This window comes from Zootoca vivipara, chromosome 4 (genome assembly GCF_965207765.1).
Source record: "Zootoca vivipara chromosome 4, rZooViv2.hap1.1, whole genome shotgun sequence".
In the NCBI taxonomy this organism is placed as follows: domain Eukaryota; kingdom Metazoa; phylum Chordata; class Lepidosauria; order Squamata; family Lacertidae; genus Zootoca; species Zootoca vivipara.
The window spans coordinates 68,471,462-68,496,322 of NC_142587.1; the positions used below are offsets into that span (position 1 = coordinate 68,471,462).

At 42.5% G+C, this 24,861-nt stretch overlaps 1 protein-coding gene and 1 pseudogene across 2 annotated transcripts; both read right to left on the reverse strand.

Moving 5' to 3' along the window:
• Positions 1 to 8,009: 8,009 nt before the first annotated feature.
• On the reverse strand, positions 8,010 to 13,340 carry LOC148685989 (endogenous retrovirus group PABLB member 1 Env polyprotein-like; annotated as a pseudogene). The gene is made up of 2 exons (XR_015949653.1): positions 12,872 to 13,340; positions 8,010 to 10,075 (listed from the first exon to the last, which is right to left on the reverse strand). The product of XR_015949653.1 is annotated as an endogenous retrovirus group PABLB member 1 Env polyprotein-like (transcript).
• On the reverse strand, positions 11,183 to 12,823 carry LOC148685990 (endogenous retrovirus group K member 5 Gag polyprotein). The gene has a single exon (XM_088668124.1). It carries the CDS (start codon positions 12,821 to 12,823, stop codon positions 11,183 to 11,185), a length of 1,641 nt encoding a protein of 546 aa, XP_088524250.1.
• Positions 13,341 to 24,861: the final 11,521 nt, after the last annotated feature.

The window sequence follows — 24,861 nt, forward strand, 5'->3', positions numbered from 1 at the left end:
AAAGCTGAATATTTACCACCTGAAGTGTAATACCTGATTTTTAGTAACTGAAGTTTAAGAGTTGTGCCTATAGTATTGTGTTTAAGCCTGAGATATCTTATAGTTAAAGTAAATAAGTCAACTTCTACCTGAAAGAACCCACTTTGTTCCTTACCCACTTCGTTTCATAAACTTCTCTTAGTTTAAACTTCTTTTCTTGTTTGATCAGCTCCTGCCTGAGACTCTAAATCATTATGTTTTCCCTCACAGAAGTCCCACACTAGATAATCTGTGGTAAATTGTAGAAATTCGTGTAATTGGTGTACCGTGAGGTGGGTGCACTGTATTTAATAGGGAGCAGTTAGCGGAAGTGGATCTGTGACATTATTAATTGGTGGTATTAAGTGGTGGGTCCGCTACAGCTTCAGAGGTGGAGGATTATGGGTGGGGGAGAAAATTGATCCAGTTCACATTTAAAGGCAAACCTCCCTAATTTTATACTTTCCAAAACAAGAACAGAAATTCAGCCGCCCCTTCAAAATTTGCAGTTCTCCGAATTTTGCATTGCAGTTCTCCAGCAAGGTAATGTTTAGAGAAATTCACCCGCCAGGGTAAGTGTTCATTGAAATGCACATATTAAGGCAGATTGCTTTGCAAAAATGTGCATATTAGGAGGAATTTGCACAAAAAGGCTGGTGAAATTTCTTTAAATCACAAAGTGATAATGAAATATGGAGAACTGAACATAAATTGGAAAAACATAGAGCAACTGAAACTGACAACTTTCCTCTTTGCTTGGGAGAGAGATTCCGAAGTGCCCGTTTTTCAGCTTCTGTGGTCCTTAAATTTGTTTCCATAGCCTCATTTGATCTATTCAGTTATAGAAAACTAATCACATTGAAGAAGAATATTAGCAGCCTGAATGCTCCTAATTAAAGCAATTTGGGTTTGGAGTGGAAAAGGAGGATTTAACAAATTAGATATTCAGTAAAACAACAAAAGGATTTCTCTATTGATATATTCATTCAATATATTGAGCCCTTTTGAGTTATTATCCCATGTAATAGTAATAGAATCTTAGGCATAAAGAAGAAAAATACATCCCAACATGGAATGCATGTGGGGGGGAAATGGTTGGGGTTTGCCGCTGAAGTACAACTGGTTTTTTTTCATTGCTGCCTCAAGAATCTTCATTCTACTTTACAAAAGTACAGCATAAAAAATCCAGTCATGTGAACTAGTGGATAAGGATTCATTTGTCCTTAGAGAACAAACATTACTTGGCACTCTTTAAATATTACTTTCCAAACTCACCAGCCACACATACTGAATGTTTTTTTTTAAAAGAAAACAATTGCTCATTGGATGAAACAGGCTCCAGACATTAGATATAAATGTGCAAACCTATTAAAAATGCTGTTTTCTTTGAGAAGATGTCCTATTATTGCTGTCACTGTTGCAGTTAGGTAGCCTTTATAAGCAGTGTTGTGATTTGTGGAATGTTAACTAACAACCCTTGCAATTCAGTAAAATTCACAAAGAGCATCATCAATCAGTCTCAGGAATGCTGTGTATTAGAGATTTTGTTCTTTGGCAGTGCCATGCTCTTCTATATAATACATCAGAGTGAAATCAGAGGCATAAACAAAAGATTAAAATGATCGTTCTTCTCTTCATTATCGGAATATAAAATAGAGCACTCTCCTCAAGGGCACATTGCAATTTATGTGTTACATAGTGTTATGAACTGTGCTGTCCTCTTATTCAAAGCCCATCTATCTTTATAATGGCACAGACAGGACATCAGCTTTATAGGATCCTATTGGCCCCTTGTCAGTTCATGTACTATAGCTTAGCCCTCTATTTGAATGAAGATACCCACCCACCACTCATGGTTCAGTATTATTACATCCAGCTAACATAGAATTACCAGCAAGCAGAGAAAGAGGTAGGGTGAATGACCCATCTGGTTTTCTCCAATTCCATTGTAATGTAGGAAATGGGATTTAAGGGGGTTCTCTGGTGGTTCGATCTACAAGTCCCACTTCCCATGATAAAAAAGAAGGGTGAAAAGCAGAAGAAATAGCGACCCACTCCACCCACTACTGCTAGGTAATGTATAAACTAGATGAACTAATAGAGGAAAGAGATTTGGGGAATTTCTGGATAGAATTTCTGGTTGTTAAGGTAGTTGAAAAGTTATCCTCCTTAAGTCCAAATTCAACTTCATTCTACTTGAGTTCAGATATTTACCAGTTAAAACATTAAAATATGCATCCATCAATCTCAGAAGTTCTTCACAATGGTAAATTCAGTGTTATGCCACATCAGTTTCTAAGCTACCTTAATATTGGTTTTAACACATTTCTCCCAATATTTCTCCCCTGTAGTCCAGAATGACTATTAGTAGAATCTGTAGCTCAGGCTTAATCAAGCTGGTACCCTTCAGCACAAATATCTCTGGAGGGTATGGCAAATACTGTCATATCAGGGTGATAATATACTTGACATACTTCCACCATCTGGTTCCTACACTACACTTGATCTTAGACAAAAGACTGAGAAGTGATGGCTACTATTAGAGAGTAAGACAGAACATCTTTCAAAATGGAGCACTGAACTGACCCCAAGATGGTTTTCCTTATCTTCACACATAATGGTCAATTATAGGTCAATGAGATGATCTGCTGGAAACAACACATCAAATTAGTTTCAGCATAGTGGTTGTGGTAGAACAAAGATTGTCAGGACAATGATTTTCCCATTTTAATCAAAGCAGTCTAGAATTTCACAATGCTGCCACATCTGCAAGATGTGTTTCACTTTTTATGGCCTACTAATTTTATACAGTTGTAGAACTAACTTTAAAAGGTAAAGGTAAAGGGACCCCTGACCATTAGGTCCCGTCGTGACCGACTCTGGGGTTGCACGCTCATCTCGCATTATTGGCCGAGGGAGCCGGCGTATAGCTTCCAGGTCATGTGGCCAGCATGACAAAGTCACTTCTGGCAAACCAGAGCAGCACACGGAAACGCCGTTTACCTTCCCGCTGTAGCGGTTCCTATTTATCTACTTGCACTTTGACGTGCTTTCGAACTGCTAGGTTGGCAGGAGCTGGGACCGAGCAACGGGAGCTCACCCTGTCACAGGGATTCGAACCGCTGACCTTCTGATCAGCAAGCCCTAGGCTCAGTGGTTTAACCCACAGCGCCACCCGGGTCCCCTAGAACTAACTTTAAGATGAAGTTAAAATGTAGGTAACAAGTTAGGCTGGCCTAGAACTATAGAAACCCATTATTCTTACCCTGGTCATTCTAAGCTTCTTTGTTTAGCATGTGCCATTCCCCTGCTATCAATACTGAAAAGTGACAGGAGCTGCAGACCACCTCCAGAACTCTACAAACTAAAAGAGGCACTACCTGAAATATTATCACCCTGATATGTTGGGGGAATGAAGGTCACAGGTATTCATAATGGAGTTCCCCTGTGACACTCCTGCATGTTCCAACTCCTCTGAGCTCAGTCCAGCTCTGAGCTTACCCCTTGGCAAATTCACATGGAGTGCAGGAAGGAAATAACCATTTCATTTGATTGTTCTGCAGCAACAGGTAATCAGAAATATATGGCCTTTTGAATGAAGACCATGGCTAATAGCCATTGATAAACATATTTATGAATATGTCTAATCATTTAAAAAAAATCTATCCAAGCAAATGGCCATCACCATATCAATGTACTCCATAACTTAATTATCTATTGCGTGAAGGAACATGTCATGCAAAGCATTTATCAGGTGGCTTTTAACATGGAGATGTGTCTCCAACCTCCCTCCTCCCACTTCAGTTGCCCTGATTACCCAATGACTTTCTAGCTCAGGCATCCCCAAACTGCGGCCCTCCAGATGTTTTGGCCTACAACTCCCATGATCCCTAGTTAACAGGACTAGTGGTCAGGGATGATGGGAATTGTAGTCCAAAACATCTGGATGGCTGAAGTTTGGGGATGCCTGTTCTAGCTTCTAGTTCTCTTTTCTTCTGCTATGATCCAGTTTAATACCTGTCCTGTGGCTAATGTATGATCTGCACTTTAATAAGTTTTTCTTCACTCACTTATGATTCTTCTTTTTGTTTTGTTTATTTTTAAAAGCTGTTTTTAACTAGATCTTTAAAAGATTTATATGATTTCATAAAACCATGTTTTCCTTGCCTCTTGATAATCTGATCCATCTTTCTACATCAACTGGCTCACTTCTGGCTAGGACATTCTTGAAAATAGATTTGTCTCCTGTGTTTTGGAAATGGTGTCATAAAACACATAAATCACACAATGCATTCTTCACTTTGCTGGTTTTACATTTTATAGATGGCTTTTACTCTTTTAAATGTTCCAGAAAATCATCAAGCTTTCTTCCTGAGGTGAGAACCAAATGCATAAATGAAAGTCTGTGTTAGGATATTTTGCCTTCCTGTGGCATATGTTTCACTGTGATTAATTTTTAGAAATTGATCTTACAGCTTCCCTATTCTTTTTCTTTAAACAAAATAAAGACCATAGGCTTGCAATGGCTCTGGAAGTCATCTAGGCGAAGTCACTTCCTAATTCAGGATATGCAATGCAGAGACATTTACAGTATACCTGGCAGAAGCAACACTGTACAGTGGTACCTTGGTTCTCGAATGGCTTAGTTGTCGAACAAATAGGCTCCCAAATGCTGAAAACCTGGAAGTAAGTGTTCTGGTTCATGAACGTTTTTCGCAAGCTGAATGTCCAACGTGACTTCCACTTGTGTGCTGGAAGCTCCTGCAGCCAATCGTAAGCCGTGCCTTGGTTTTCAAATGGTTTCGAGAGTTGAACGGATTCCTGGAATGGATTAAGTTCGAGAACCAAGGTAAATGCTTTTAAATCTCCTGAGGCAGCCTGTTCCACTATTGAACAGCTCACACCTTCAGGAAGGTTCTCCTAATGCAGAGATGGAGAACTTTTTTCAAGGCTGAGGGCCACATTCCTTTCTGGACAACCTAACAGGGGCCACATGCCAGAGACAAAAGTGGGTGGAACAATGACTGCAGATTTTCCCTATACACACTCATACACTCCTCTCTATCCTCCAAGTGAGCAAGAGACGTTGTCAGAGCTCATTTCTGCTGGGCAAAAACTCACAACGAGGACAGGAGCAGCTGGCAGGAAAGGGTGGTGGTGATTATTGGAAGAGGAAGGGCCAGTGTGGCAGGCGGGTCATGGCTGAGCATACCAACGGGTGGGAGCACAACCTCATCCCTCGCCCTCCCAGAAAGCTGCAGCAATGCAGGTGTATAGAGACCACGTAAGCAACACCCCCCTCCCTGCACTGCTTTTAGTTCTGCTAATGCATCTACACATGCTTCTCCTCTTGACAAGATGCAGTGACAGTGGTCTTAGGAGGCCGGGTAAGCCCTGTCATTCCCCCCTGTCATCTGTTCCCACACTTGGCCCCAGCAGTGTGTCTGCACAGCACTGACTTCCCACCTGCCTGACTCCTCCCAATAAGCCATGGTGATATTTGTGCTGGGAGGCCAGTTAGCATCTCCAACCATCCCTGCTGTTTGCTCCTGAATATTTGCAAAGTAGGGTAAGGTTCAAAACTGGGCTGGTGAGGGATGTGGCCTGTTGAGAAGGGGAGTGACTGGGGCAAATTACAAGGCCCATATAGAGAGGCTTGGAGGGCTGCATTTGGCTCCCAGTTCACCACTGCTGTCTTATGCTTTTGCCAAAAATTGGATTCCCTACACTTTTCACTCATTGTTTGCAGTTCTGTCCTTTGGAACAGCAGAGAACCTGTCTGCTCCTCTTCGGCATAGCAGCTCTTCAGATACGAAAGTGCCATCACATCTCCTTTTAAATATTCTGTTTTCCAGAGTAAACATGTCTGGATCTTTCAGCTGTTCCTCATAGAATTCAGTTTCCAGGAAACTTCCCCATCTTGGTCACCAGTGCCCCTCAGTGTTTCTTATGTAAGCTTTAAAAACTTTTCAGAAGACTCATAATACCTTAGATACTTTAGGTCAGTGACACTATGAAATTGGCAGATACACATGGCATGAAGTGCTTTCCACATGGCTTGTTTGTATGAATTGGACCTAAGGTAAGCTTACATGGTCTTTTAACATTTGGTGTCTGATCTTTTCTCATTCATATATCACTTTCCTTCCCAGCCCTGGGTGTGCTATGTTCATTTATTTCCTTTCCCAAGTAGCATAGCTTAAAAGATAAATTGTGAGAGGGAGGTGATTTGAACATGTGCATGTTGATGATACTTATTTCAGTGAAACATTACACATTCCACTTTCCCTTTGAAAAACTCTTCAGTATTAATGCCACAGTCTTTAGAACAAGTACAAAGTTCTTCACATTTCAGCATTATTGACTTCCAAATAAACCTGCTGGGCTTTTAATCTAAGTTTATTGAAGTTTACTGCTGAACACGATTGGCAATGCATTATTTCCCATATTTGTAGCATAATTCTGATTTGCATGCATCCCTTCTTTGATACCTGCCAGGATATACAGTAAACCTACTGTATAATCTTGAAATGTCAAAGTACCAGTAAACCTGAGGCTATAATCTAACGCTTACTTTCTTGGGGGGGGGGGGGTCAACAGGATATACGTCTGAGTAGACATACACATGATTGCACTGAAACAGCATTTCAGAATGCAGAAGGTTGTCAACTGAATCCACAGCAATGAATATGGTTTATGGTAAAAGAGGTGATTGTGATCATACAATGGATGTTGAACAGGTCAAGTGAAGTCACAATCATAGCAAATATATTTTCTTTTCTTCCATTATCAGATTTACCAGCAGCTTTAATGGTAAGCTGAAAATTCCTATTCAAAGGGTGTATGGTGGTTTGTGTGTGTGTGTGTGTGGATTTTTTTATATACATGGGTTAGGCCCTGAAGTATAATTTCAGTCATTAGGAAACATCTCTTAGCATTATCTTCGCTAATGTTAAATTATGTTGTTAATACAAAATGTGCATCATGCCCTCAAAATGCCATTGTGGATAAATGTGCTGAGATAATGAAGCAGAAGTAAACAATAAATATTCATCTAAGCCTTTTTGCTTATGAATTTATCAGAAGGTAAGAGTCATGAATAACTGAACTGATCCAACGTACAGGTGAAACACTTGGTGCAAGATTTTCCACTAACAAAAGGTCAAAAAGCGCAAACAAATATGAGGTGGAGCCCTCACCAGACATCACTTTCAGAATGACTGAAAGGGCTAGACATGTTAGTTAGTTAGTTGTTGTTATTTAGTTGTTTAGTCGTGTCCGACTCTTCGTGACCCCGTGGACCAGAGCACGCCAGGCACTCCTGTCTTCCACTGCCTCCCGCAGTTTGGTCAAACTCATGTTCGTAGCTTCGAGAACACTGTCCAACCATCTCATCCTCTGTCGTCCCCTTCTCCTTGTGCCCTCAATCTTTCCCAACATCAGGGTCCTTTCCAGGGAGTCTTCTCTTCTCATGAGGTGGCTAAAGTATTGGAGCCTCAGCTTCAGGATCTGTCCTTCCAGTGAGCACTCAGGGCTGATTTCCTTCAGAATGGATAGGTTTGATCTTCTTGCAGTCCATGGGAATCTCAAGAGTCTCCTTCAGCACCATGATTCAAAAGCATCAATTCTTCGGTGATCAGCCTTCTTTATGGTCCAGCTCTTACTTCCATACATCACTGCTGGGAAAACCATAGCTTTAACTATACAGACCTTTGTTGGCAAGGTGATGTCTCTGCTTTTTAAGATGCTGTCTAGGTTCGTCATGGCTTTTCTACCCAAGAAGCAGGCGTTTTATAATTTCCTGACTGCTGTCACCATCTACAATGATCATGGAACCCAAGAAAGTAAAATCTCTCACTGCCTCCATTTCTTGCCCTTCTATTTGTCAGGAGGTGATGAGACTAGTGGCCATGATCTTAATTTTTTGTAGTAGCTGTCGGAGAACCAGCCGACTCTTAGGTGCGAGGAAATCATGAGACGAGAGTCAAGAGTTTCAGATAGAGAGCATGAGCAGAGTGCTGAGCGAAGTGCGCTGACTGCCTCTCAGCCTCAGCTCCTTTATTAAGGATTCTGTCCTCGTAAAAAACATTAACCTTTTAACCTATACATGACTCATGCAAACAAGGAAGATGTGTAAACAGACAGGCTGGCGCCAGTGGTCACTTGATTGATTACCCCCAATAAACCTGTGCCTTACACAGAGAACTCCATTTGTACATTCCCACAGAGTGTTTCCTGTGTATTTTCCCACAGAGTGTTTCCTGTGTACATTCCCACATCACCTCTTTCTTTTTATTTTTAAGCAACAGGGTTAATTAACACGTGGGAAGCCAGATAGGGAGTCGCTGATACCTCGCAATGAAGGCTCCACGTGAAATTCCAGTGGAGAGGTGTGCAGCCTGAAACCAGGTCATACATTGACCAAAGAGGGAGGGTAAACATTGAATGCAGCAACATAACATAACCAAGCCACAGGCTAATCCTATAAGCGTCAAAAGTGTTTTCCTGATCCAGGCACCGTTAGGCAACCAAGACAGCAGCCATACCCATGGATCAAAACCCATGGCAGGTTGCAAGGGCCGTGCAGCCACCAAGTTTTCCATTTCTTGTATAGTATGAGTAATGTTAGGACCATTATCTTGCACATACATGCAACAATGACTATGTATTAAGGCACATACGCCTCTTTTCGAGGCTAAAATCACATCCTGTAATTCTGTATTGATCAGTTTCATGCCTTTAACTGTGTCATTGAACAAAGCCTCTGTCCAGTTAGCTAAGTGATGCAAATCTCTATAATTCATTTTGCTACTCCTAATAATGGCAAAATACTACGAGCTATCTGAGTATCAATATATTGTGTTATAGGGGCATTGACTTCGTGTTTATTGCGCAAGCGGGTGTGAGGAAGAGCATCTAACTTATACACCAGTGGTATCACTACCCCTAGAGTGCAAGTCCCTGAAAAAGCAGAGGGAATCTCTTTGTATGCTTTCTTACCACACAAAAGCCACAGATTTGATTGTAACACGCATGTGGATCTCCAACTCTTTTTCATCCAATCAAACCATGAATGAAAATCACGGCATGTAGCCTGTTGGTAATATGTCATGTATCTGGTAACATTAGTAAGTGTTACCTTGGGCCTGCCGCTTTGGGTAGTGATGTTAAGAAAACAAGAGCTACCATTAACATACTCATAAGTCCAATTACAATAAGGGTAATGACCTAAAAATCTGCTACTATCGTGATTAAGACGAAAACATCGTGGAGCTACTTCTAATAATGATAATATAACAGGGGGTGAACTAATACGATTATCTCTCATATTATTACTAATTCTAAAAGAATCATTAATAGGAATACCATGCAGTAATATACCCGTGTCTTGACTGTGAGGGAATATGTAAGCAAATCCAACAATCAGAATAGTCAAGCAATTTCGCAAACTGAGAAATATCCTGTACATAGGTATTATTATTCCATATGGAATGATAAGAGTCATGTCTTTGATACTTCTGTAAAATGGCAGCACGCCTAGAGCGATTATGGCTTGCAGATCGAATAAATGGAAGGTGATCTTAACGGAGTGCAGCCATATTTAGAGCACGATGCCGCCAGGTGCAATGGTGTGTCAGACCGGGTGACAGGTGCTGTCCTCCAGAAAGAGTGTAGAAAGGTCTGCCTCCTCCCTCAGCGGCATCTGCGACTGAATGGGCTGAAGAAGAAGCTGTAGATGATTGCCAGGGTCGTACGCAGCGTGCTGGCACCCACAGAGGGTCCCCATCGATGGCATATCCACGTCCCCAGGTAATCAGCAGTACAAGGCCACGCCATGCTGGATCCGGATGTTTCCTGAAAGACACAAGGGAGCGAGGCAGCTCCTCCTCTTTTCTAAAATGTAATACTGCTGGAGGAAGCTGCTTATTATGTGGGTATAAAAGATTAAAAAGCACTTGATGCACAATATAAGATATTTCAGCAATAGGAGCGTTCTTTCCACTTAGTTGTGGAAAAAGCAGAGATTTAAAAGTTGAATGCTCAGCAATTGCTTGTCCTGTAGAATTAAAAGGAATACCATGAGTTAATTTCACATTCCACAATGTACAGAAATCAGAAAATCGCTTAGAAATATACGCAGGGCCATTATCCGTTTTGATGCTGCTAGGCTTTCCCATGACTGAAAAACAGCGCAGAGTGTGCTGTATTACGTGCCTGGCTGTCTCCCCTTTTAAGGGCGTCGCCCAGATGAAGCCCGAAGACGTGTCCACCGTGAGGTGCAGTCTTGAAAAAAGAGGCTAACAACGGGGTGAGAGTGACATCCATTTGCCAAATTGAGAGAGGGGCAATCCCTCTGGGATTGACAGCATCAGAAGGAAACATGGTAGGGGCTTTAGAACAAGAAAAACATTGCGAGATAATGTCTCGTGCCTGAGAAATTGGTATTTGAAAAGACTTGGCAAGAACCTTGGCAGATTGGTGAAAGGTGGCATGGCTCAGCAGAGGGTCAAAAAACAAAGAAAAGACCTGCTCTTGCTTCAAAGAGAGAGACAAATGCAACAAAATCATCATCCAGAGCAGGGAAATGTATGCCACTGACAAGAATGTTAAAAATCTGGAGACATACTGAATATCAACAGTCAGGTTAAACTTCACATTCTGAAATGGATCAAATGCCAAAATCACCACAGCCAATTCAGAACGCTGAGCGGATTTCTGCTCCGTTGTAAATCTTGTCTTCCAGGCCCCCTCCTCCCTCCACACAACCACCCCCCTCGTCTTTGTCCCATCTGTGAAGAGGGTGAGAGCAAAGGGGATAGGGGAGGGGGAGCACAGGGAACGGAGGAAATAGGAGACAGAGGAAAGAAAGATCAATGCCACAGCACGTTGTCTTCCCTCGATAACAATGTCCATAACAGCTGCTGGAAAAGTATAGACATTTCGCAGTGGTGTATGGGGCAGGTGTAGCCATCCAATAAGACAAACGCGAGACTGAGAAAATTCTGCAGGCCGGTAGAGAACAGCTGTGGGCAGCAATTTTGTGGCAAAAACAGCCAATGACAATAGTCCTGTGGAATCCAGGCGATCCACCATAGATTTTTGCAAATGGTGATCAATCGTTGCCAGGGCTGATTCCATATCCTGTATGATGTCTGCCGGTTGCTTATGTCCTTTCAGGGCATTGTACAAAGGTGATAGTACACACGTTGGCAAGTCTATGTATGATTTTGCCCAATTCGAATGTCCTAACAGCAGTCGTAGATCCACCAGCCAGAGTACAGCTGGAAAATGCAGCTGCAGTATCAGGGGGGGGTGCTGCTTGTTGCGTATCCTTGTGTTCCAGGTATGTGATAGGCAGGGTGCGTTGAATTTTTTCCGGGGTGATTTTAAGCCCTGCAGAGGTGAGATCCTCTGTCAGCTGGTGCACCCATGTTTCAGGAATGTCTTTAGCGGCAAGCAATTTTGCTGTGTGGGATTCAGAGCCGATTGATTGACAGGCTTTTAACATGTCGTCTATTGCCACATTAGGTGTAGCTACCAGCGGGCGCAAAGCTTGTTTACAGTCATCATTGGCATTATCAAAGGCTAATTGTCTGATGATTACTCCTTGTGCTACTGTATCTTGAACCTGGCGTCTGAGGGTATTGTACAGTCTATCTATGAAAGCGCCATAAGGTTCAGTGGGTCCTTGCTGCACGCTCCCCCATCGCCCCCCTTTTCCTAACTTCACAGGAGGAACAGACATCAAAGCCTCCTGGGCAGCTGAAACAGTGGCGTCCCAATACTGAGGATCCAGGGCCAATTGCTGTGCAGTTGTTAAAAAATTCCCAGCTCCTGTGAGACCATCCAGGACGTCTGCAGGTGTCAACATAACAGGGGGAGGGAGGGGGGGTGCCCCTGCTGCCAAGGCTGCAACGGCATTGGCATGTGCTGCCTGTGCAGCATTATTCAAATTTGTTTGGATATCATGGACCCGGCGTTGACAAGCCCAGGTCCAACTTTGCATAAAAATTATCATTTGATTTGGTTTGAGCACTGTTCTAGCCAGTAATTTGATATCCTCTGGCAATAATTGCTGTTGAAAAATAGTGCCAAAGAGACCAAGAGTATACGGGGAATGCAATCCATTGTCTCTTACTGACTGATACAATTCTTTGATGTATCGGAGTTCGAATTGCTCATGCCGTGGGGCCCCTCCCCCAGGTCCCGCAGGCACAATCACAGTAGACTCAAAAGCCAGCAAAGGAGCTGCTGCTTTAAGAGATTCCTGGAGCTTTGTAGTATTCCCCCCCTCCTGCTTCACAGTGGGCATGGTACTTTGAAATGCAGGCAAAACCTGAGAGACATAAGCTGGAGGGGGTGGGGTGGCAGGCAAAGAAAGTTGCTGTTTTCCTGGCGGAGTTAAATTAGGTGGGTCCAGACCAGGAGGCATGGGGGCAGGCAATGCCGGAGAAACAGAAGGCTTCAGTGGGGGAGGCGTGCATGCGGGCGGTGCAGAGGGGAGGCTTGAAGCAGCTGCCAGAAAGATATTCTTTGGCACGACTAGTGCCAAGCATGCTCTTATTTTCCCCCACGTAATTAAGACACGGACCCCAATGCTGGGATGAGCATGAAAATGTTCACCAAGTTTGTCCCAAAAATCTAATTCCCAAGTTCCATCCTCCGGAAACCATGGACAGTGCTCATAAGCAGTATGAATAAAAGCAATGAGATCGTCTTCTGAGGCATGCTGATTGTTAGAAGTCAGCAGGTATTTTAAGTCTTTAAGAAAACGTTTCTGTGGCACAGAAAGCGAAGAGCCCATTGTAAATGCAGGAAGAGAAAGATAAGCAACAGCTGGGAGCTAACTCACCGGGGATCCTGAGATGAGGTAGACGTCTGAACCCTTGCCGGGCGGGTGAGTAGCTGATGCAGGACCACGACGTGCGTCCTTTCAACAATGGCGTAGAACTTTTAAGCCTCACACGGGGCACCACTTGTCGGAGAACCAGCCGACTCTTAGGTGCGAGGAAATCATGAGACGAGAGTCAAGAGTTTCAGATAGAGAGCATGAGCAGAGTGCTGAGCGAAGTGCGCTGACTGCCTCTCAGCCTCAGCTCCTTTATTAAGGATTCTGTCCTCGTAAAAAACATTAACCTTTTAACCTATACATGACTCATGCAAACAAGGAAGATGTGTAAACAGACAGGCTGGCGCCAGTGGTCACTTGATTGATTACCCCCAATAAACCTGTGCCTTACACAGAGAACTCCATTTGTACATTCCCACAGAGTGTTTCCTGTGTATTTTCCCACAGAGTGTTTCCTGTGTACATTCCCACAAGTAGCATTGTAGAAAAACCAAGAAAGAGGCTTGTGACACTTTAAAGACTAACAAATCTTTGGGCTATATGTTTTAGTGTTTTTTGAAGGGGAGCTGTGTTTCTGTTCAGGAAGTACTAATCTGGTAAATTTGCAGAATGATAAAATCAATCCTGTAATGACCTTCAGAGGATTTTGATGTGTCAGAACATTCCAATAGCCAAAACTGTATTGTCTGAAAAGATAAACATTATGGTGACAACTAGTTTGGTTGTATTCCTCTCTAATGTATTCTGTGGCAGGAGGTTTAGTCTGTTGAGCTATATAAAACATCTTGCCAGTGATATTGCATAGCAATGTCTGGCTTCAGCGGTTTGGTCACTCTGCACTTCTAAGGCATCACTTTTTATTTCCTCTGGGGGTGCACAAAAGTGCAACTCGGCCAATTTATAGTGGAGGCTCTTTTTATGTGGAGTGCACAAAGAGGAATTGGCCCCAGCGGGATACACATCACCTGAAAAAGTTAGGCTGCATCCTGATTTAGTGTATAGAGGCTGCGACAGTGAGGCAGGGAGAAGGCATACAATTCTCCTGGCCCAACTCCCCTCTTCCCCTACCCATACCAGGCTTTTTAAATCAGGGAGGAAGTATCTTGCTCATTGCATAAAACCTAAAATGGCACCACTCTTCATTTCTCCCTCCCAAACTTGGTTCAGCAAGGGGAAGGCAATTGGTTAGGAGATGATGCAGATGAACTAAAGAGACAGTAGACCAAAGACTATGTGAAAAGGAAGTCCAATGGAATGTACCATCAGAAAATCCTCATGGAGTGGGAACTTTTTCAAATCTGTAAATGTAGCAGGAAGGGATCTGGATGCTGGGAACATGACATAAGGGCCCATGTTAACTCTGCTCCTGTTAATTAATTAACAATTTTTGTCAAATGTCCCCTTCCCCCAAGTTTATACATTTGACATTCTGTGGCAACTCAGTGACTGGAGTGAGAAATGTTAAGATGGAATATTTTATCAAGCAAGGTGCAAATTTTATCAAATATAAACACCATCCAGCACAACAGATATGCCTAAAATACAAAAATATACATCCTCATCATACAGCAGGGATGGTGGAGCTCAGGTTTGGCGCTGAACTCAGACTTCTCTTTCTGACCGTTGGGGTTCTTCCCAGGCCACACCCCTTCTAGCCACACCCCTTCTTCTCAGGCTACACTTTTTACCAGCTCTACTTTCTACCCGCTGTGAGTGTTTCTCCCTTTTTAGAATGTGCCCTTGATATCCTACCGGTATAATGCTTCTTGTGTGCCTGAAGTATAGATAGAAATGTAGGAGTAGATTAGCATATGTTGCTCCACCCACTTTTGCTTCTAGTCCTGTGCACCAAAGGCAAGTGGCCCCTGGGACATTGCCTAAAAGTCATGTGGCCCTTGGGCCCATGTTCCCTGATAATACAGAGGCATTCCTTCATCTAAGGCTGCATTCAGACGGCACTTTATTTTCCTGCCTTTTCATTACCTGATAATTCCCATGTTTTATGGAATCTCTCACACAGCATAAAAGCCTAGTGGAATTTAGTGAAAACATAGTGCTCATTTCCATGTTTCCAGGGGAAAATACAGTTTGCAACCATGTTATCTTGGTAAATCATGAGATGTTTTTGTTGTAACTTTGTGTGATGAAATTTGAGGTGGTACTTTAGCATACCGTTCTTTCCTGCCACTTAAAATTTAGCACAGCGTGGTAGTATATTGATCAAAAAGCCACAATTCCATAATGCAACAGGTACTGCTTTGTAAAACAAAATGTTAGAAATTAGGGCAGAAGCACTAGCATTATAACCCGTAAAACTAAAGCAATAAACCTCACATCTGAATGCAGCCTGAGTGTAAGCTGGCTGAACTAATAGCTGCTAATGTTGTATATTCACTTTGCAACAAAAACCAAAAAACAACTCCCTTTATTTGTTTTTGTTTTTTAAAAACCGAGCTCTGCTACAACAGATGCAACTTCCAAATATTTCTCATTAGAAAAGTAATTAATATGCATAAATCTGTTTGCCAAGCAATCTAAAAATGAATCAAGAATTAAATTAGACGCAACACACTAGCTATTTCTAATTTGACTTTAAATGAAATTTTAGGGAGGCATTCAGGACAAATTACAAAAAGGGGGGGGAGGGGATGTTCTCAATGTGTTTTCTTCATTAGCTTCATAATTCTAAGAAAATAGAATACTGATTTTTATTTTAAGGTCGTGCATCAGTTCAGCAGTGTTGGCAAACCTTGTTCTTATTCCATTGTTGGGGGAAAGGTGGGGAGTGCAATTCAATTGGTTTTCCATGACATCCCAGCAGCCTTGGACACCATCGACCATGGTGCTCTTTTTGTCACAATGTTCTTTGAGGGTCCGGGAAGTTGTTGCTTTGGGCCTTTCCTTGAAGAGATTTCTCTCTTTCCTCTTGCCACTGCCAAGAGCTTCCTTGGGTATTGGGGCTGGGTTGTGAAACTATGGATGTGCCTTGTTGTTCCCTCTACAGGGATGTAGATAATATATAGGCCAATAGAGGAACGCTTATAGGAACAGAGGAGTTGGACTCAGAGTTCGCTCCTCTGTTACACCTGGCTTGAAACAGCCCTTCTCTAGAAATCAACTATAATCCTAAAGATGTTGCAAGGAATCTAACATCTATGAAAGCTCCACACCTGCTTTGGAGCAGGGATCAATTTGGATGCTGCCATTTCCTATCAGTTGGTCACAGCTGGAAGTGACCAGGAAGTTTTTGTTTGTTTGTTTGTTTTAAATGCATTATGGTGAATTGCAATGGAATCCATTTTAGATGAAGAGTGGTGCATTGCATATTTGGTTTCAAAACTCGTTGTCATTCAAGCTGCAATAGCTACTGCTAGACTTCTTCAAACCCAGCCATTTAGTTCTTCCCTTCATCATGACACAATGCAGAATTACTGGTGCAATTTAGTGCGTCCCATAATGGCAGGAACTGCAGAGCTGGCAACGTCTCTTCTTGTTGAACAAAGCATGTATGTGTTCTCAGTTAAACACACACACACACACGAATAAAAACAGAGAAATTAACAAATAATGAGCTATTCACATCTAAATGGCACAGCTCTGTTTCCAAATGAGTCTTTTATTACAGCACGGAACCATGTATAAAATAATTCTGAAATGTTATAACATTATTTCTCAGGTGTTGTTTTTATAGATTATGGCCTCTGACTGTAATTGCATAGGTCTCAATCCCTCATTTTCGGCAGCTTGGTGCTTTGTACTTGTGGCACCCTATGAAACAGAACCTTGTGAAAAATATTCTAAACTTAGTAATAGTCTAAAGCAGGGCATCCATCAGAAAGCTTGTTCCGTGTCATAGATGCAATATGATAATCAAACCAATCTTTTCCACAGAAGCCATTGCTATCATCATAATCATCACCACTGCCAATGTCAAATTAGCTCAGACTTTAATTTCCAAAGACACCAACTGTTTATGTCACACAGACATAAAAGCTTTGCTCATTTACTATGTAAAAGAATGAAATTTTACCGCCTCCCTTCATTTTCCCTCTCCTTTCTCCTCCTCCTTTTCTTTATCCCAACTCCACATTGCCTATAACAGGAATGTTATCACTTTCTATGACAGATATTTTATATGTTCTATTGCCAAGAAACACACACACACACACACAATCACATTATTTCCTTATTTTCCATTATTTTCTAACTGAGTAAAAAAAGAAAAGAGTACCTTATTTGTAACTCTGCCTACTTCAATTTGTTAATGTTTTGAGATCCTTTCAAAACGAGTAGCACTCTACAATCAACCTCATTGGCTAGTGATAGTTTCAATTGTTGAAAATTGATGTTGATGAGATTTAAATAAGTGAGAAACATGGATTGATGATGAAAAATGTGAGACGGGGGAGAGATACAATCCTAATTCTAGAGTGGCAAATTATATTATACCGATGTTGCAGTTAAGGCTTGCTTCATATATTACATTGGTGGTATGGCTACCACTAAACTTGGAAATAGAGTGAGCATTTATGCAAAGTTGTAATCTTTCATAAAGGGAAAATATTGCATAAATGGTGCATAGACTCTAAAGAGAGATCAAGTTATGTAAGAACATAAGAATAGATCAGGTCAGTGGCCCATCTAGTCCAGCATCCTACTCTCACTGTGGCCAACCAGATCCCAAAGGAAGCTCACATGTAGGAGTTACGTGTAATACTACTACTACTACTACTACTAATATCATTTATACCCCACCCATCTGGCTGGGTTTCCCCAGCCACTCTGGGCAGCTTCCAACAAATTAAAATGCAGTAAGACATCAAACATTAAAACTTTGCCTTCACATGTCTTCTAAAAGTCAGATAGTTGTTTATTTTCTTGACATCTGATGGGAAGGCATTCCACAGGTTAGGTGCCACCACCGAGAAGGCCCTCTGCCTGGTTCCCTGTAACTTCACTTCTCGCAGTGAGGGAACCTCCCGAAGCCCTTCAGAGCTGGAGCTCAGTGTCCAGACAGAACGATGGGGGTGGAGATGCTCCTTCATGTAACTTCTTCTTCTTTGGCAATCACTCGTAGCCAAGTAAGATTGTCTTCCATAAACACGATTTTAACAATGGGTCCGTAAGTGACTGTGGAGGCCGATTCTGAATCCACCCGTCCTTCCACAGTGGGGACATTGGTTTCCAGGCGGGAGTTGATAACGGTGTGGATTTGCCAAGCGTGCCTTCCTCTTAGCACATTTCTCCCTTGCGTCCTGAGATCGAGTTTCTTCGAAGCCCATGACACCTTTGGTAAAGGCTGTTCTCCAACTGGTGCGCTCCTAGGCCAGTGTTTCCCAGTTGTCAGTGTTTATACTACATTTTTAAAAATTTGCCTTGAGACAGTCTTTAAACCTCTTTTGTTGACCACCAGCATTATGCTTTCCATTTTTAAGTTCGGAATAGAGTAGTTGCTTTGGAAGACGATCATCAGGCATCCGCACAACATGACCAGTCCAATGAAGTTGATGTTGAAGAATCATTGCTTCAACACTGGTGATCTTTGCTTCTTCCAGTACACTGATATTAGTTTGCCTGTCTTTCCAAGTGATGTGTAAAAATTTTCGGAGACACCGTTCAGGTATACTTTAGTGTATACTTCAGGTATACTTTAGTGCTTTAAAGATAAGCACCAACACTTTCAATTGTGCTATGTGGTGAGAGGCATAGTACCTCTCACAACTGAAGCAGAGTCTAGCCATTGATAGCATTATCCTATATAAATATGTATAGGACATTTAAAGCCATCTGAGCTGGTGGCCACCACTGCCTTCTGAGTCAACGTATTCATTGAGCTAGCCACTATGATTGCAACATCTCGCTCATGGGCATGAGTTACAATATAGATATATATTCTGCTTCATGATCTTGGGCTCTACAAATAAAGAAAAAAGAACTGAATTCACTTGTTCTGCATGCAAACCTTTACTAGACGCCCTGATTTTTAGGTACCCTGAACCAATGTGCCCAATGCCTTTAGAGCAAAGATGGTACTAGTGTTAATTTTTGGTGCAAAAATTTGGGGCTTTGCAAATATTGCAGCTGAAAAGGTTTAAACTCATATTTTGCATATAACTCGCGGCTTATTAAAATGTACTTATTTAATTAGAACAGCATAATTTTGTGTTGAGGCTATCTGGTCTAATAAATGCTAGGGATGCCTAATTATTGGCTCAGATTAATTCAAATGGGTGAAGATAGGGTCTCTAAGGTCCACTAGCTCGGGGCAGTTTCTCATTTGAAAGATTTCCAAACATTGCAGCAATATGAATTTTTAGTGCAGGCACTGAATTCACTTGAAAATATAACCAGAAACATCTTTAAACAAAGATTATCAGATGTACAGCTGCCATTTCCTCTTCAAGTCTTATGCGTTGGTTAGCAAGTGCAAAATATCAGCATCAATAAGGAAAATACCTCTAATTTCCTATTCTAATGGGAAATGGGAAACTGGGCTCTGCTTCGAATGGATGGAATGATTAGTTCAACTGGCAATGTTTGCGGACATACCAGTCCAAAACGTGATGTATCTTTAGGACAGCAATATTACAAAATGTGCCTCACCATATTATTGAGTGGCACATTGATTCTGATAACAGAGAACATTCTCTGGAGCCCTTTCTAAAGTACATGAAATATTAGGATGACAGTAATGAAAAATATTAATTACAATAATAATCAAGCATGGATTATTATGGATTAATGGATTGTGAATTATGCATGTTAAACTACTATTTTTTGTTACAGGTAGGTAGCCATGTTGGTCTGACGCAGTCAAAACAAAATAAAAAAAATCATTCCAGTAGCACCTTAGAGACCAGATAAGTTTGTCATAGGTATGAGCTTTTGTGTGCATGGTATCTGAAGAAGTGTGCATGCACACGAAAGCTCATACCTATGACAAACTTAGTTGGCCTCTAAGGTGCTACTGGTACTATTTTTTGTGTATTGTTGTTTTAGATTGTATGCCCTTCAGGGTAGAGCCAACTGCTATCACTTGGCCTACTCTGGCCAATTAAGACACTGTCCATTGTTCCTCGGGGCCAACTGAGACTTCAAGCCCTTACACTGGGAAACAGACATCAATAGTTGTGTCCCCAATGCTCTCTGCGAATTTTGATTTCAGGTAAATGCTAGGACAACCACAGGTAAAATGCTTCAGCAAGATAGAGAGACAGTGTGCCTGGTGCCTGCCTGAAGCATGAGAATTAGAGGGAAAACATGGAGAGCTTAGAGGGGATGTTTAGCTGGCACCTGCATTTCTTTTCTCTTATCTATTTCACACTTATCGGGTGTGTGATTTTTCTGCCCAGCACACATTAGAGCCTGTAAGTAAAAATGACATTTAATTTTAAGCACCAGTGCATACCATTTTTAGATAATGTACCGTGTCTCTTGGGTGCAGAAGAAGGAACTGTCTTGTGTAGCACTTGCCAGCCTCAAGAAACATGATTCCAGGAGAGAAATCAAGAGGAAGATTCCAACAAAATATGACTTAAACACTATATTTTAAAGTGTCTGTTACTGCCCTTGGGACAGGGTAAGCAGCACACCTAAATACTTTGGCCTAGTTATCACAGTGAATGGATAAGTTGTTAGGAATCCATTTCTAGATTGGAGCACTTCAGAGTTCAAGTAGGGACTTCTTCCTAGAAAAACAAATAAAGAAACTGCTGTGTTCAAAAAAGTAACATGAAAGGCTAGGCTGTGGCCCTGTAAATGTCAGTCATCTTCCATCAGCCCCACCCAGAATGGCCAATAGTAAGGGATGACAAGGGATGGGCTCTCCAACAACAACAACAACAACAACAACAACAACAACAACAACTGGAGGGTCACAAGTTCCCCACCCTTCCTTTAATTTAGCCTTTCTTCCTGACACACCAGTTTTCTATGTGTGCTATTCTGCCGTTCCTCTTTCTTATTGTCATCAGACCCTGGAAGCCTCCCATGGTGAGAAACACTGTGGGCAGCTGAAGAGGAGGAGGCGGGGTTAAGTAAAAGCAGCAGCCATCATTGCTACCTGCCTGCTCATTGGAAGCGGCTCCTCCTCTTCTCTTCCTCCTTTTTTGCCATTGCAGTGACACTATTGGTTGCAACTCGCCACCACAGCAGCATTGGAAACCACTGCTTGCTTGTTGGCCCTCTTCCTGTGCTTGATAGTGTTGGCAGACCAGGCCATAAGGGAGAGAGCAGGTATGTGGCAGTAAGGAGGAGATGCCACAGAGGTTGTTCTGATAGGTCAGTGGTGAGGCCCTTCTGGGATGTGGTCCACGCATACCAATATTTGGACTAGTTACCCTTTTCTGTCTCTCAGCACAACTGGATGTCAGGGTCTTAGGAATGAGACAATAGCTCCTTCTCTAGAAAGGATCTGAGAGTAGTTTGTAAAATGAAAATTAAATGTATTCCTACATTTAAATACAGTCGTACCTTGGAAGCCGAACACCTTGGCTCCTGAACAAATCGGCTCCTGAACAATCGAAATCCAAAAGTGAGTGTTCTGGTTTTTGAACGATTTTTGGAAGCCGAATGTCCGGCACAGTTTCTGTGGCTTCTGATTGGCTGCAGGACACTCCTGCAACCAGTTGGAAGCCACACTTTGGTTTTCAAACAGTTCTAGGAGTCGAACCAACTCCCAGAACACATTCTGTTCGAAAACCAAGGTACCACTGTATAATGTTACAGCCTACATGTTACAGCCTACATTTAGGTTCTTGTTATGTTGCATTGATTCCCATTGCAGACACAGGAACATAAGGATCTACCTTATATTTGTTAGCATAAATCCTCTGCATGGCACAGATGCTGCATGTGGATGAATGTTTACTTTATAAAACTGCTGTACTTTCCCACACAGGAGCTCAAGCTGTAACTTGATCTCCTGTCATGTGATGTTCTTTGTTCTGTTTCTACTTTCACTTTCTTCTGAACTGGAGAGTGATGGCTGAACACACACTCTCTGAATAAACGTAGATTAGCACCTACGATTGTTTGCTGTCTTCTTTACCGAAGCCAGTGGCAGTAGTAAGAATATTGGTGATTTACACCCCAATATTCCAACAGTGGTAGCAGAGGATGGTTCCGATCTTCGGACCTCTGAAAAGCGTGAAAACAGGCACGTAAACAGGCCTCAATCTGCAGCAGCTGATCCTGAGGAATTTCGCCTGCTTGGGAGTCACCGGTTCCTGCGTTCCAGGGGAGGAAGTGCACGGACGTCTGCGTTCCTAATCAATGGAGCAGTGAGTAACCGGGACTGATTTATAGCGGCAATAAAACCTCTAAAGCGGCAGCTTAATTGCAGATGCCTGCCAAAAGCCTAATTTGCAGCTTCTTTGTACTTTGAAGTCAGAAGCTAGCGGCACGCTTACAAAAGCAAAATGGCTAAAGCCGGGGATTCAGATCAAACACCCAAGAGTTTGTGTCCTCTGTTAAATGACTCAAATTATGCAACGTGGAGTGTTAAAATGGAATGTGTTCTTATCCGGCAAGGACTTATTGAGTTGATTCAGAACGCACCGCCCGTTTTGCCAGGCCACAGGTGGTTGAACCGTAACGCACAGGCAAGGGCTACAATAGTTCTGCATTTGGACCCATCACAGCTGGTTCATATTCGGAACTTAGACCATGCTTATGATGTTTGGACTCATCTTCGGGACGAGCACCTGAGGTTGCGCGCCGGATCAACAACATTATTCTTTCAGAGATTAATTAATTTGCGTCTGAAGGAGGGAGGAGACCTGAGAGCCCATTTGCATCAGATGCGTCAACTACGCCAGGAGCTAGTTGACAGAAACGTCAATTTGGATGACGACATTTATTGCTTTACAGTGCTAAATAGCCTTCCCAAGTCCTATAATGCTATTGCAGCCCAGCTGGGGGCTCAAGACCCTCAGCAAATGACTGCAGCAGGAATTTATGCTTCATTGCTTAATGAGGAGGACAGGACCCGCGCACAGGCGGAGGCCAACGGGGAGCGCTACTCACCCTCACCTGGTGCATCTGCAGAGACTGCACAAGCCCTTAAAACTGTGGTCAGATGCCAGTTATGCAATATTCCTGGGCACACAGCCAAAACATGCAGACGACCCCAGAAGGACTCAGGAAGTCAACAACAGGCTTCTAGGCCTAAGGGGCGAGGCAGCGGCGGTAGCGGCAGCAGCAGCAGCGGCGGCAGCAGCAAGGGCCCTACAGCACGCAAAATGCTTGTAATGCTCACTCAGCTTGATGACCAAGACGACGACGGGTCTTATCTGATCATAGATTCGGGATCTTCGCACCATCTGGTGAACGACAAGAGACTGTTCCAGACTTTCGAGAAGCTGGACTCCGTCGTGTCACAGGCAGATGGCAATTCCTTGAAATCCATTGGAAAAGGAACTATTTTTCTGAAATCTCTAAATTTGAGTATCAGTAATGTGTATCTTGTTCCAGAGCTGAAGCAAAACCTTTTCAGTGTTTCTCAAATTGATGAGAAGGGGTTTGAGCTGTGTTTTCACAGGGGCACCTGTGTGATTTCTAAAAATGGAGAAGTTCTTTTAAAGGGACACAGAGACAAAGATAACCTTTTCAGATTATCTTATGATAAAAGTGATGCATGTTTTAATGTTGTTGATGATTGTTTGACAGGTCCAGAGGAGCCTAAGCAGACAAAGAAGCAACCAAGCAAGAAAGGTCTAACACGTTGTTTCCAGATCGTTTCTGCTCATGTTTTTGACTCAGATCATTGGGTTCACCTAGCTCAATATTGTCAAAACCAACTGGTAGTGGATTTCCTTTCAGGCAGGAATTTTCCCCAGTCCTACCTGGAGATGCTGGAAATTGAACCCAGGACCTTCTGCATGCAAAGCACATGCTCTGCCACTGAGCTACATCCTTTCCCAACACTCCCCATTTCACTCTACAGCCACTTCAGCATGACATTTCTGCCTCAAAGCCTGCTGAATTTGTCTTCAGATTCTTCAACATATCCTGGTGTACATCGCACCACATGTTTGGGTTATTTGTAAGGGCAGGATGGCATCCCTTCATCTTAAAATACTTTGCCAAATATCAGAAAGCCGTACAAGAATGGAAAGGAAGAAGTAGTATCTGAGGGAATAGCTCGCCTTATTCATGCTACCCATTTCTTCAAAGCTAACCTTAAAAGGGAAGGTGAGTTCTAAAGGAGACGGGAATCCACAGATTTGACAAGCTCTTTCTTTGGTTCCTCAGAGGCTTCACTGTGTCACGCAGGGCACCATCCAATTTGCCACGTTTTTGCTTAAATGGGTGAGAAATGTTGCAATTTATTTTTATAAATGGAGTCATTGCCTCAAGCCAGTCAAGATTCAACATCTGAATAACCATGTATATGAAACACAGGAATGTTCGAAGTGCTCCACAGATGTCCCTAGAGTGGTTCCCTTGAAACCACAGCAGCAGTTCTATCAAGGATGAATCTCAGCCATGATTTTTACACTGAGGCTGAAAGGTTTGTTTTATTTTGATCGCTCTTTCCCACCGGAACCTCTGGCAATCATTGTGGATATGCAAGATAAGCTCTCTATTGAACACAGGGCACTTGTAGCTTACAGAATTTATTAATGCAGAATGCAAAGTTGAAGTTACTTGCGGCAGAAATCAACCACACAAAAAGGAAATATGGTTTAAAATTATTGCTATAACTTAGGGGAGGGAAACGTTTTGTCTCCATGGGCCAGATATTTATCAAGATCAGCCTTGTGTGTCAAAGTTGACACATGGGTGGGACTGCTCACTTGTCAATCAAATAGTCGAGATTCATTAATGAACACTGTTAGTGGAAGCTCTGTCGAAAGGCTTCTGTTTGCACAGTGAGACTTTCTCTTCCTCCCTGCGTCTGGTGAAAATGGGTTTAGAGGGGTATGAGAAAATCCCCAGAACAGCACGTGGGGGAGATGGGTCATTCTGTCTAGTAAGCTGATATGCTTGTG

Excerpts from the sequence above, each read along its gene's own strand:
- LOC148685990 (XM_088668124.1), bottom strand. The coding sequence starts at position 12,823 with ATGGGCTCTTCGCTTTCTGTGCCACAGAAACGTTTTCTTAAAGACTTA.